Source organism: Mirounga angustirostris, unplaced genomic scaffold, assembly GCF_029215605.1.
Source record: "Mirounga angustirostris isolate CCGP_5_RB_7025 unplaced genomic scaffold, mMirAng1.0.hap1 SCAF_11, whole genome shotgun sequence".
NCBI lineage: Eukaryota > Metazoa > Chordata > Mammalia > Carnivora > Phocidae > Mirounga > Mirounga angustirostris.
Genome location: NW_026991719.1, coordinates 3514168 through 3529291, shown reverse-complemented (window position 1 = coordinate 3529291; position 15124 = coordinate 3514168). Strand labels below are relative to the sequence as shown.

Below are 15124 nucleotides of genomic sequence, written 5' to 3'. Positions count from 1 at the left end.
TTGTCATTGAACTCAGATGTGTGATGCGTCTCCTAGCAAAGGGATTTTTGCTAGAGTTGCAGAGTTGACCCACAGACCATCACACTAGCAAAGTGTCACATTCTTGAAGCAGAAAGACTCAGAAGGCCATTTCCCAAATGGTGGTCATGCCACCGGCATCCACACGTAGCATTCTTCGTGTAATATCTAAACACACCGTCGTTGCTTACCTTAGCTAAAACCACATACTTTTTTCCCTTACATGTTTGGAAATGAGCTTCATATGATTTTCTTAAATGAGAAGCTAGGATCATTCATCACCAGTGTAACTGAACCATTAAAAAAAATGGTAAAATCCAAACAAAGCTATTAAATTCTCATTAGCTCCTCTCACCTTGCCAAAGGCTCTGAGGCTGATGCTCTCACGCTGTTTAAAAAAGAAAGAAAAAAAGATAAAGGAAATTGATCAATGTCACAAGATGGGAAAGAGCTCCTAACACCAAATGGACCTTTTCACCAAGACCTATCAAAGACTGAGCCAGGATTAAAAATACCACAACGTTCTCTTATTGGGTGCTTTTTCATGCCCACCATGCCTGAGATTCTATTGGATGCTGATTCCGGAATTTCAAGTCTCCGTGCCTAGCGCCTTATTTGGAAATAGGGTCATTGCAGATAGAATCAGTCAAGATAAGATGGAGCAGGTTGGACTTCTAAGCCAATATGAACGATGCCTTCATAAGAAGATGGATGGCCATCTAAAGACACAGGCACATGGGGAGGTTGCCATGGGATGCAGATGCAGAAACTGGAGGGACATGAACTTCCTCTAATATGAAATGCAAAGCACCATTTTCCAGAGTAAGTAACTAGGGGATAACATTTGCATAGCCGCTGGTTTAACAAGAAAACAGAGGATCGAGGAGACGTGCAGTCTGCTGATTTAGGTACTTGTCAATATGTGGCAAGGTCTTACGAGGTAGTTGTTAGTTATTTATTTAAATAGGGCAGTGGTACACCAAGGTCTGTGGAGAGGAGTATTTCCTTGTCCCCAGGGGGCTGCTTGAGGGGTACAAAGGAAGATGAGCCAAAATGGCGCCTGTAAGGGAACAGCGTAGGATAAACCATATCTGATGCCACTGGACTCAGGCCATGACCCACAGACCATGACAGAAGACACAGAGTACCATCAACTGCTCCTGTAAGCACTAGAGACACTGGATTATAGGAGTATCTCGCCCTCTGTCCATCACAACACGTTGCTACGGGGACAGGAATATATGGCGTCAAGACATGCATCCCCATGATCATTTGCTGTTGCTTCCAATCTTCTGCACCTTACCGACAGCACGCTGGTGTTCCTTATTGCTCATACGTCAGGCAAGGCGAATGTATGCTGGTGCTTCTTCATGTACAACCCAAAACTCACAGGTGTGACCTTCTGTCTAGGTTTCGATGTCTATATTCCATAGTTTGTTTGTTGTTAAGCGTGGGAAAGTAATGTTGGGAATATGCTTGTAGGAGGCAGAGAGGAAGGAGAGAGGAGAGTTCCTTGTAGCTAGGAGGGTGTTTCCGTGACCCAGCTTAGAAGACACACCCAAAACAGTGCGGGAAAAACAACAGCGTAGGCCAAAACATGTACTAGTCTACAAAAAAAGCCGACGTGGAAAGTTTTGATTAAAGAGAAGTAAGGTCAAGGAAAAACTAAAACAAATTCCAAGGCTTACAGAGGATGAGGAAGAATTGAAATCTGTGTCACCTAAAATCCCTTTGGGAATACGAGACCTGACTGGCCCATAGAATCCAGGTGCTCACGGGCCAAACACCAATTTGGTTTGAGCTCTTTGTGGGAAGAAGTGCCAATCAAGGGAACACCAAGGAAGACCCAATCTCTCTAGAACACGTTGCAACAAATAGCACTTTCCACAAAACCAAACGATGCCTTGTCCATCGAAGGGCTTCCTTGAATGGTATCAGAGTTGAGAGAATGGAAACATAGTTCTGAGACGGCCAATGCAACCAACACAGATTTCCATTTTTTGATTTGTTCTCAGGACACTGATGTAGGCCTGCATCAGAGGCCATGACTCTCGATTGTGCTGGTTATGCTGTGATGAATTTGTATTCAACCTTTGCGAAAAAGTGAGAGGTGCTTAGGGTGGATGGCTTAGGGAGAGCTGTAGCCTATGTCTGGTCTTAAAATGACCAGCTGCTACATTATGTTAGGTGTGAGAAGGACCTTATACCATCAAAAAGAGCCTCTCAGAGAGCTTACTGATATTTTTAAAGAAATCATAATACCTATCTCTAGCAAATAAAATGGATCACAAGAGCTTAGAAATGCACTTGACTATTCTCTGCCAAATGATGTCTCCAACTACAACAGGTGAAAATGTGTGTTTCAGGTGCTGGGAAATGTAGATGCAGATACGCATTGAGGTCTTTACTAGGGAGAGAAGATACGTCCGTTTCTTTCTATCCTTAATCATTATGACCTTTAATTTTCCTCATGGAAATTAAAACATGTTGCCTGCGGAAGTCAAGTTTAAAAAAGCAAGACACTGATATCCCACTTAGAGGTCTTGCTGTCTTTGGAGTTTTTGACAAGGAAAATGATGGACTTTCGTGAGCTCTGTGAGTTTATCTTGGGTTAAGGCTTCTGACTGTGCATCTCCAAGAACTTTAATGGATAGATTGTATCAGGCTAAATCTTACTTACCTGGATTTTCAAAATCCTCTGCTCTATTCTTTGAGAACAAAATAAATGTGTTTCTTTACCTTTCAGATGCACACCGAATTTCATCAAAAATAGCCCAACATCCAACATGAACAGAATGCTCTCTTTCCTCATTGCCCTCTGCTTAATAAAAGGTCCACACAGCTAATAGACCCTATTCAGTGAAATCAGATCAATGGACAAATAGTAGGAATTCTCACCACCTTTCCTTGCTTTTAGAACAATAAAAATCGATGACAAATGTTCCCATGGCAGATTCCAATTAAATAGGAATTTTTTCAAAAACTTATTCCAGAAGACTCAAATAAAAGAAACATGAGGTACTACATTGAAGCCAACATTTTAAAAAGAAGAGATAAAACGTTTATTTTTAAATATACTAATGCTTATAAATGAACACATAAGAAAACTCATGGCAATAGGACTTATAATTTTATGTTTTATTTTCTTAATCCCATTAGTAAAATGGAAGCACTGCAGTGAGTGTGTAGTTAAAAGGTAAAAGTTCTTTTTCTTGTATACCACATATATAATTATATCTATATGTCATATAGATAGATACCTATATATGTATTTTATGCAGCATATACTATGGTATACAATATGCTTTCATACAGTATATACTATAGAGTATACTTTTATATGGCATATACTATAATATACAGTATACCAAATATACTGTGGTATAGAATATATACTATATGTACTGTATAGTACACTGTATATACTGTGGTATACAATACATACTATATATATAGTACATAATATGCTAGGGTATAATTTTATACAATGTATACTATACATAGTATATACGCTGTGATATCCAATCAATACTATATACAGTATATAGTATACCGTATATAGTATATGCTGTATACTATACACAGTATATAACATACTGTAGTATACAGTATACTTTTATACAATGTAAACCATAGACAGTATATAATATACTGCATATGCTATGGTTTATAACATTGCAATATACAAATATACCATATATACTGAGGTATAGAACATATATACACTATATAGTATATTGTATATACTGATACAATGTAAATCATAGACATTATATAATATACTGTAGTATACAGTATACTTTTATACAATGCAAACCATAGACAGTATATAATAGACTGCATATGCTATGGTTTATAACATTGCAATATACAAATATACCATATATACTGAGGTATAGAACATATATACACTATATATTATACTGTATATACTGATACAATGTATACCATAGACAGTATATAATATACTGCATATGCTATGGTTTATAACATTGCAATATACAAATACAGTAGACCATATATACTGTGGTATACAGTAAATACTATGTACAGTGTATGGCATACCATATATACCGTGGTGTCCAGTATACTATAGACAGTATAGAATATATTGTATATATTATGATTTGTAATATATACAATATATAAATACAGTATACCGTATGTACTGTGGTATATAGTAAATACTATGTACAGTATACAGTGTACCTTATATACTGTGATGTACAGTATACTTTTATACAGTGTATACTACAGACAGTATATAATATACTGCATATGCTATGATTTATAATATATGCAATATACAAATATAGTATACCGTATATCCTGTGGTATACAGTAAATACCATGTACGGTGTATAGTATACCGTATATCCTGTGGTATACAGTACCATGTACAGTGTATAGTATACCGTATATCCTGTGGTATACAGTAAATACCATGCACGGTGTATAGTATACCGTATATCCTGTGGTATACAGTAAATACCATGTACGGTGTATAGTATACCGTATATCCTGTGGTATACAGTATACTCCATGCGGCATGCACCATATACAGTATATGGTAAACTGTACATGCTGTGGGTATTACCATATATGACTTTATAGTCCTCTCTCCCTAAGCGATTTTTGGGTATTCTACTTTCCATATTGGCAGAAGAGGATAATATTTATTAATTTGCCCACACTTGGCAGTGGTTATTTAACCTGCATCACTTACTTCCAATATTCTCACCCCTTCTATAGATGAAGACGGTGAGGCCAAGAGAGGCTTGAGGGTTTGCTCAAGATTTCACAGCTATAAAGAGGGACAGCTGCAGAGGTTAATGCATGGAAATGCTTTTGACAGCCTCACGCTGAGGGCAAAAGTCCTTCCCTTAGCAAACGCTGCACCTGTTGGTCACTGTGTTGTGTGCATCCTGCATAATGCAGGGCCATGTGTGTGGACTGGGGATCTTCACAGAGAACCTTCTCGTCCCCCAGTCTTCTAGCATGTGAGCTGATAGGCAGTGGCTAGAAGTAGCTTTATAAATGCTGCCCAGAAGTTGTTGCCTGCAAAGGAGAAGTTTGAGCACCCAGGGCAATCGATGTGGGTGTGCAGGTCCCTCCTAGCTTGTTCTGGCCCATCCGTGATGTCTGAATGCTCAGTGTCATCCACCAGGTGACATTTGCAGTGCATGACCTCAACATTTTCTTCTTTTTTTTTTTTAATATATTTTTTAAAGATTTTATTTATTTACTTGAGAGAGAGAGACATAGCGAGAGCAGGAACACAAGCAGGGGGAGTGGGAGAGGGAGAAGCAGGCTCCCCACAGAGCAGGGAGCCCGATGTGGGACTCGATCCCAGGACCCCGGGATCATGACCTGAGCCGAAGGCAGACGCTTAACAACTGAGCCACCCAGGCGCCCGTCCTCAACATTTTCAAAACAAATAAACACTAAGATGAAGTATTAAGATGAAGTGTATGTCACTTTACCAACCCTAAAAATAAACGGAAGAAATGAGAATATGATATTTTGGGGAGGTTGGTTGTTATATTAAGAAAGTTGGTGGCAAGGACATTTAAAGTACCATGTTTGTGGATTATCCTTTAATTTTGACGATCTTTCTGCCTGCGCCCACTTATGTGAATAATAGGACAAATCTCAGGTTCAAAGTTGGCCTGACGCACTTAACATCTACAAAACCCCTCACTTTCTGGCACTGGGTGTTACTTTTTCTAAACATGTTAACTTCACCATATCTAAAAGTGTGATCTTATCAAAATTCTTAGAATGAGTAGAATGTTGTTTGATCTTGACGTGGCTCAGTCTTCAAATATACTCAGTATATAAGTATTCCTCTTTCAAACAGAAAGCAAACACATGATGCATATTACTGTTTACTCACATTTTGCAATTATAAAGCCTGTTTTTGTTTGAATTTTAACATACATTTTAGTTATTAAACCTGCACTGTGTATTCGTCCACCCCAGAAGCCAGTCTTGAGCAAAGAGAGAATGCCTACTTTTTGAACAGTAGCCTCCAAATCAGGATTTCTCAACCTCAATACTATTGACATTTGTGACAAGAGACTTTCTTGGGTGGGGGACTCTGTTGTGCACTGAAGAATGTTGAACAGTGCCCCCAGGCTCTCCACGCATTCATGACACTGCCCCCCATCCACGACAACCAAAAATGTCTCCAGACATTTGCCAAATGTCCCTGTGTGGGCAAAACACCTTTGGCTGAGACTGATGGCTCAAAAGTAGGTAAACGTGAAATCCAGAAAAATTTTTTACATCCATCTTTTTTTTCACTTTTTCCTTGTTGAAGAGCATTTGGTGCATTCAAAACATAGTACAAATGTTATGGAAATGCCATAACTCTGCCGTCAGGAATTATTTTTTAAAATAAAGGGAAGAGGGGATGTTAATGAAAAGACAAAATGGTAGCCATGCTTGGATGACAGCAGAATGAGTCTGTCGCTCCGCGGGTACTTGGTGCTCATCAATAAACATGTGTGAGTAACTGGTTGTAATTCCCTGTTGTACTTGATGAAGAGATTTACTTGTCCCATGTCGAAGAGTGTGACCTTCTTCCTCTTTTTTTTTTTTTCCTCCCTTCTATCTCCAGTGACCCCAATCAGCCTGTTCCTCAGGACACCAAGTTCATTCATACAAAACCCAATCGCTTTGAGGAAGTGGCCTGGTCCAAGTATAACCCCAAAGACCAGCTCTATCTGCATATTGGCCTAAAGCCCAGAGTGAGGGATCACTACCGAGCCACCAAGGTGGCTTTCTGGCTGGAATTGGTGCCCCACCTGCACAACCTGAATGAGATCTTCCAGTATGTCTCCACCACCACAAAGGTCCCTCCTCCTGACATGACCTCCTTTCCCTATGGAACCCGGCGGTCTCCCGCCAAGATCTGGCCCACGACCAAACGCCCAGCCATCACTCCCGCTAACAACCCCAAACACTCCAAGGACCCTCATAAGACGGGGCCCGAGGACACAACCGTCCTCATCGAAACCAAACGGGATTACTCCACCGAACTGAGCGTCACCATCGCCGTGGGGGCCTCCCTGCTCTTCCTCAACATTTTGGCCTTCGCGGCTCTGTACTACAAGAAGGACAAGAGACGCCACGAGACTCACAGGCGCCCCAGTCCCCAGAGGAACACGACCAACGACATCGCTCACATCCAGAACGAGGAGATCATGTCGCTGCAGATGAAGCAGCTGGAGCACGACCACGAGTGCGAGTCCCTGCAGGCTCACGACACGCTGAGGCTCACCTGTCCCCCAGACTACACCCTGACGCTGCGCCGCTCTCCGGATGACATCCCACTCATGACACCAAACACCATCACCATGATTCCAAACACACTGACGGGGATTCAGCCTTTGCACACGTTCAACACCTTCAGTGGAGGACAAAACAGTACGAATCTCCCCCACGGACACTCGACCACCAGAGTATAGCTGTGCGGTTCCCTTCCCCTTCCTCGGCTCCTCCCCCACCGGAGAGAGGGAGAAAGAGAGAAGCAGCATCCCCACGCGAGGAATGTCTGTCACCCCACTGACTTAGGACAGAAACAAACAAACAAAAGAAGCAACGGGGCCGCCGTTGTGTCCCCGTGGACCCATCCTGTTGGCATTTCCCAGTATTACGAGATCAACTTCTGACCCTATGAAATGTGAAAACGTGTACATCGCCGTTCCAGGACTGCTTTACCATCCCCGTCTCTCCAGCGACCGTTTAGCGGGACTAGGACATCACCGTCTCAAGGCCCTGGATGCTTCCGATGCAACGATCGAAGCTGACCCTTGGGGAACTCAGCCAGGGACACTTAAAAAAAAAAAAATTTTTTTTTTTTTAATTACACCCGAAAAGCAGAACAAAACAAACAACAGAAAAGAGTTCTTTGTGTGCCATATGACGGATGGCTCTATGGAAGGAAAGAGTCTGTGGGCTTTTACCCAGCATACGGAACTGTAATCCAGAGAGGAGGAAAAGTAGAATTTTATTATCAAAAGAGCAGACTATGTAGTAACATACCTATAGTTCTGGGCAAAGAGATGTCTTGCCGGCCTGAACTATATTTAAAAAAACTTTGTAAAAAGCAGAACAAAAAAGTGTATATAGCTGTGAGTTTAAACAAAAACGCACACAGAGGAAAAAAAAAGAAAAAAAAAAACAACCAACCAACCAACAAAAAAGCTTTTATTGGTGTTTTCAGTTTGAAAGAGCTTTTACCAAGATTGTGCTTTTCATTGTGGTCTGTATGTATATAAATATATATATACATTTAGTCATTCACCTCTGTTTCCTCCCGGACACAGGAGGGTTTTCTTCTTAATTCCTTGTGGTAAGCAAAGACACGGGGCTTTCTAATGCATTTCCTTTGTAGGAGGATGTGGTGTGGCACCGCGGACCCAGACTCTCTGTGGGGTGGGGCTCTCCCCCTCTGTGGGTTGCACAAATGCATGCAACAGCATTCTTAGGAGACCGTGGTTTGAGAAAACTTTTATGTTCGTGTGTTAGCTTCACGAAGTTGCAACGCCAGGACGGATCCCCAGCGTGCAGTCTCCACTGAAACCTTTGCGGAAAAAATTAGAAACACGCACGCACAGAGTGACGGCAGGAAAAACAAAACACAGATCTCGGTCTGTAGTTGCGGTTCTTTGAATATGTTGAGGGAGACTTGCTTCCCACCCCAGGGTCCTGCCAAAAAAGGAAAGAAAGCTTGCCTTTGGTGGGGCCGTGCCCTGCCGAGTAAATACGGCTCAGTGTTCACCCACAGCTGCAGAAGGCTGAAGCTGCTGAACTACCTGCTCAGCTTAGCTAATCAGATTGAAGCGAGGGCATGTGTCTTTCCTTTTTTCTTTTCTTTTTCCTTTTTTTTTGTTTTTGTTTTTGTTTAAGCAGTAAGTCCCTTATTTATCAGTAAGCAAGACTTTTTCATTCTTTCTATCATTTATCGGGTAAAACATATGCTTGTCTGAAAAGTCCTGCCTTTCGTGGACTTGTGTATCAGACCCTGATCAATGACTATTTGCAGGCACGAAACCCACCCACAGAAAAGGACAAAACATTAAAAAGTGCTTTGCATGGGTTTTCCGGGAAGTTAGGGTAGCTTTGACCGTCGAGGTAAGATAACGGAAATTACTCACCCATTTTAAATCAGCAAGCTGGGGACCGGAGATTCGCCCTCCGACACCTTCCCATGTTCCCGTCGTCCTTTTCCTTCTCCTGAACGAATATTTTGAGTGTCATAAAGTGGAAGGAACACATAGCCAGTGGTTACTCTGTATTGTGTCTTTCGAGAATTATTGCAACATCAGGAATTAGTAGCCAAAGATATTTGAAAATACTGCCTCTGGGCTCGACTGGCGTTGTTTTGGAAACCCAGGCTTAGAAGTCATTGCTGAGTTGGGGATTCTCCCCAAAAAAGAGTCCAACGTCCTTTTGCCCCCCGGGCACTACCTTCGCCAACTGACTCCCCCCTTCCCCGCCCCAGCGCTAAACCTGCAGTGATCTCCATCGACGTGTTCGAAAACGCCCTCTAGAAAAAGACAGTCCTTAGAAACGCCTGGAGGTCACCCAATCAGTCCTGTCGTTTATCTGGGTTTAAATTGGAGAGTGGTTGTCTGTATATACGTATGTGAACTCTTTCAATCCCTACTTTGCACATGGTGAAACCACACTCCTTTTCTGCAGCTAGAGGTGTCATGGATACAAGTTTTGTCCCCCAATTAATTCATCACTTTCTAAAGGTATCGTCAGGTCCTTTCTGCAAGCTGTGTATTCCCCCCCCCCCCACACACACACCTGGGCTACGGCAAGTAGGCTCTCCATCAATCTACCATGGGAAGTGATGCTCAGCATCAGTGTGGGTCCGGTATGTTTGTAATGTGAATTCCAATATTTGTTTAGTATTTCCAATTGTCTTCTGCTAGCAATATGCACACTAATGTGTCAGGCTTGTGACATTTGGATAAAGGGGAAAAAAAAAGAGTTCTTGTTAAGTGAATAACTTTAGCTTTTACAGAGGATATGATCAAAAGAAATTTAATACATCTTAAAGGATATCTTATTTCTACATGGAAAGAAGTTATAGAATCTTCATAGAGTTCTATGAGAATAAAATATACTTGCTATCTATAAAAAAGTGAAAAAAGAGAAAAAAAATGGGAAAAAAATTAAGTAAAAAAAAAAAAAAAAAAAAACAACTTTCCTAGGCTTTTATTCTTGACCTTCACAGGCACGCAGGGTTTAATGGTTTCTTGGGTTATTATTTTGCTATTTTGTTTTTGATTTTGCCTTAAGTAATGATAGAAGATATATATGGCTGGACACATATGTATAAACTTTTCAGCAGCATTTTTAATAATAAAATATCACAGTATTTTCTAATGCTTTGTGCAAATAATTAAGCGTCCGTTCTTTTGTTGTAGGTGGTCTATTTTATTTACTCTTTTCCTTTCCCCCGCTCCCACTGCCTTTTTCGTTTTAAGAGCTCAGTGGTACATCAGACCTAAAGGGACCCACTCAACTGATAGTGGATGGATTTCTTACTGTGTCTCCTGGTGCACGATGTTTGTGTCATCATGGGGGGTGTCCTGCCTGAACGCTGGAGGATCCAGGAAACCCTGGAAGAGGATGCTGACGTTTCCTGAACGTTTCTGACTTGCAACACTAGGATCTATGACTTCTCCCACTGCCCCTTTGTTCTCAGGGTGCTGGGTTTGACATCGTGTGCGACCTAATCATGCCCTGCAGCTTTCAAACAGCCTCCGTTGAGTAAATCTTCAAGAGACAGAAATTCTGAGTCGATCTCAAGAGGCTCAAAATCCCCACCATAGAAGGGGGAGCAAATTTGCCAAGTGCTCACGATGCATCTGGCCATCGCCTATCCTGTTCACCGTTCAGGAGAGCCCCCAGGGACACGCACCTGTGTTACCCCCTTTTTAAAGTGGAGGGAGTTGAGGGTCAGAAACGTTTAGCGGCCAGGCAGCAGAACTTAGGTTCAAAGGGTCATAGCCTGCTTCCAAGCCCAACCACCAATAAGACAGCAGGAATTTCTACCCCACGGGCATGCATGGCATCATGAATGAGCCAATTATCACAAAAAGAACCCCAGCAAATCCTGTGACTGTTTGCTGCATTTATATATTGATTCAGGTCATTTGCTGAGTATGAGGCAAACAGGATATATAGATTACATGTTATATATATATATATATATTAATAATACATTCCATTATTAATTCAATTGAATTAATAATATATAAATAAGAATATCTAAGTATATTCTATATAAAACATGAAAACATTATGTATAATTATATAAAGTAAAATATATTTTATTAAATTTAAAGTATATGAAACAAATTTATATATATACATATATCTAATATATAATATAAATATATTTAATATAGTACAAAATACATAAAATATAGCATATACCATATATTATATAATCTGTAATGTATATAGTTTATATATACAATACATATAATACATTATATATATAAATTAAATATATAAATATATAAATAATTACAGTTTTATATATATTTGTTATGTATATTATATATTATGTTATATAAATATATATTACATATAAATATGTATAAATTAATATATCAATATATAAAATAAATATATTTTATGTAAATATATAAAATATACATTATATATTTTATATAAATATATAAACATACATATTCAATTTTATATATTTACATATTTTACATATTTATGTAGATATTACTTGTATTATACATGTGAATATACTCATACACATACATATAAATATATATTTAATGGAAACACTATTTTCATGAATTCAAAATTGAAAAAGTTCAAAAAATAAAACAAAGTAAAACTGAATGCTCAGCAAACATTAGGTAGAGGAAATCACTGTTTTCTCCATCACTGGATGCGTTCTTGACCGTTCTAAGTTGGAGAGTGGTAAAAAATGGATGTATTCTTTCATTTGACTGAGTCCCTCACCCATTGATTCACCCAGCAAACTTTTACCCAGCATGTCCATCGCCCCAGGCCATGTCCTGGGGGGTGGCATTAGAAATGAAAGGAAACACTCTTTCCATCCTAGAACTGGGCATGAAAGATGGGGAAGTACGGGGACGGAGTGTTAGTAGGCTTTGGAGATGGTACCCACCGTGCCAAGAGGAGTCTACACGCACCCCCCAACCCCATCTGCCAGGAGTGGCCAGCCTTCTCTAGGAAGCTCCCCCAAACCCCGTGTCTCCAAATACAGGTAGGAGTCCATGTGACTTAACAGTGGTGGTGAGTGCTCGGGGAGGTCAGCCGTACACCTTCGAACTGAGAAGACAGGACGTGTGGGGGACCATAGCTTTGTGGTCATAGCTGGAAACTAGAAGGTGTCTCTGGGAAGGGTGTGGGGAACAGCATCGAGCTCATTAAATGCCCCAAATCACAAGACGTGCAGTTTGCACACTGTCCTGAATGCAAGCGGGAGTCAGTGCAAGATTGCACAGAAGGGGTGTGAACCTATTTGTCATATTTAAGAGCACTCCCCACCGCCCTAGCAGGGAATGTGCTGGATGTCGGGCTATTCTGGATGTTGGACGATTCTGTTGGGCTGCAGTCTCCCCATTTCCAACAACCTCTCAAAGTGATGGAGATCTTGCTTCCTAAGGATCCCCCAACTACTAGGGGGCTCATTCCAGCTGTAGCCGTGATGGTCACAATCAGGGGTTTCCGTGGCGGGGAGGGGGCAGTGAAAGGTGTTCAGTGGGAAGCTAGAGCAATTAAGACCACCCTCTTGGGGGTGGTGAGGACAGGGATGGGAGCGAGCGCCATTTTACACCTGTATGTTCCAGAGCTGATCAAGCACAGTGGTCAGAGAGGACCAGAGGCACTTGGTCGTCCAGAGTGAGCTTGGTCACTTGCAGCAAAGGCAAGAAGGGTAAGCCATCGGGTGAGGACCCCACATGTGCGCTTATCCCGAGCGGTCCTTTAGGAGGGCTGCAAGGAGCAAGAATTTGTTCTGGGTCCATGGCTCAGGATAATTTCAGGTTGATAACTTTTAGGCAGAAAGGGAGAGGAGCAGAGCAGGTCGAGACTTGTCATCAGCAAAGAAACTGGAGTAAAAGCAGATATTGGGTCATTTTTGGTGGTGCCCACCATGACCGAGCCATGAACCATCAGACGAAATCTAGCCTCGGCTAAGGCGGCAAAAGGAATACTTTCTCTGCAGAGCATACTTAGAAAACCTACATATAATTGTGTTTTCTCAAGGCGAAGGTTTTAGGGAAAAACTGGAAGTCTGTCTGCTCTTATACATTAGTCCAAAGCGCAGAAGCAGCTAGCTGGGAGGAACAGACGGAATGCATTAAAGCAAAGTCTTCACACCTCTTGTCGAAGGTCAGTGGTCCTGATACAAGTGACTTGGAGCTTCCGGGTAATGAGAAAAACCGCTGGGGGCTTCAGCCGGCAGAAGCTTTGGAAAGAAAGCTCTTCTAAGCCCCTCCTTCTCAGGTCCTGAATGCAGGAGCTTGGAATCGAGTGCCTCCGTGGATGTAAGAAGGAAATGGGGAGACACATTTCTGGCACCCCAATATACACCCCTGAAGATGTCTCTTTAAAAAACTGGGGAATCAGATGATGCTTAATTGCAAATATTGGAAGCGTTATAAAGCTTCAGTGGTAAGATCTGTTCTGAGTGCTTATCTAGTCTCTAATGTACTTGGTTAGTAGAGAAATATCTCTGGTAGGAATTCTGGAAGATATATAAAAAAAAAAAAAAGAAAAGCCCATCATCTCTCTCTGCCTTGAGAAAATGGATAGCTTTAGATTTTAGAACTCTTTTCATGTAGACACACGCCCAGATACACACCCCCACACACACACAAATACATAGACACACATTCTGATGCATAAACAATTTTGTAGAGTGTTGCTTTATTTTTTTAAGAAGAACATAATTTATCAGTTTCACCTATTGTCTTACAATTTTAGCTTCCTTATGTGTCATTAATCACTGGGATCTCATTTTGCTGAAATAATATTTTTAGATACCTGCTGTGGTTGCATCTCACCTGAATGGATGAATATAGGACAGGAAACTTGGCCTATTAAGGTAAGAGAACATAAAGGAGACGGAGGTACACAAGGAAACAGGGTAAGTAATTCATAACCTAAGAAGAAGGAAACGCGACCTGCTGTAGATGTTTACCGTGTGCGTTATAAACCCGTTTTTGAAAGAAGCCACATTTGCATGCCGAGAAACCACAGAGAAGCCCTGTTCCTAGCCAGGTGTGCTGGTGACCTAAGCAATGTGGCCTCAGCAAATGCTTTGTGAAATACCACTTATTATCATAATGCCACGAACCCCAGTGCACTGAGCTGTCCCCATGAGCAGGGGGAACCCCACTTCCCAGATGTATGCAGGTGTATTATCTGATCCGACTACAGGCACCAACCCCACGTGCCTGTTTCGGGAGCTCTTTCCCCTGGAGGAGCATCCACACTCTGATGGAGGCCCGATCCCAGGAACTGGCATCATCCTGATTAAAAAAAAGGAAGAAATTGAGGGAGGGAGGAAGGAAGGAAGAAAGAAAAGAAAGAGAAAGAAAGAAAGAAAGAAAGAAAGAAAGAAAGAAAGAAAGAAAGAAAGAAAGAAAGAAAGAAAGAAAGAAAGAAAGAAGAAAGAAAGAAAGAAAGGAAAGAAAAAGAAAGAAAGAAGAAAAAGGAAAGAAAGAAAGAAGAAAGGAAGAAAGAAGGAAGGAAGGAAGAAAGAAAAGAAAGAGAAAGAAAGAAAGAAAGAGAGAGAGAAAGAAAGAAATTAGCAGGACATCTGGTTGCCCTGGGCACCCATTACCACATTTTTATTATAGACCTAAATGCAATTCAGCAAAGAACATGTTTTAACCTTGTTCTTCCAAATCCCTTTGTAATCGCATATAAATGTATCCAACACACTAACAGAGACAGACATAAGGCCCAAACTAACATTTTAAGATGTGCCTCTCTGTTAATTTAGATATCATGTAATGTGGAGAGCTGAAGTTTTGTATTTTAAATGAATTATTGGGGTTGGGGGGGGCGGCCAGGGAAAGTA

The 15124-nt window shown here is 41.1% G+C and overlaps 1 protein-coding gene across 1 annotated transcript in view; it reads left to right on the top strand.

Moving 5' to 3' along the window:
- The window catches only part of NLGN4X (neuroligin 4 X-linked), a 289234-nt gene extending 281010 nt beyond the window's left edge, over nt 1-8224 (top strand). Inside the window, exon 8 of the mRNA XM_064573691.1 lies at nt 6641-8224. Within this exon, the coding sequence (XP_064429761.1) occupies nt 6641-7490 (850 nt within the window). The 3' untranslated portion in view covers nt 7491-8224. The remainder of the gene's footprint in view (nt 1-6640) is intronic.
- Nucleotides 8225-15124: the final 6900 nt, after the last annotated feature.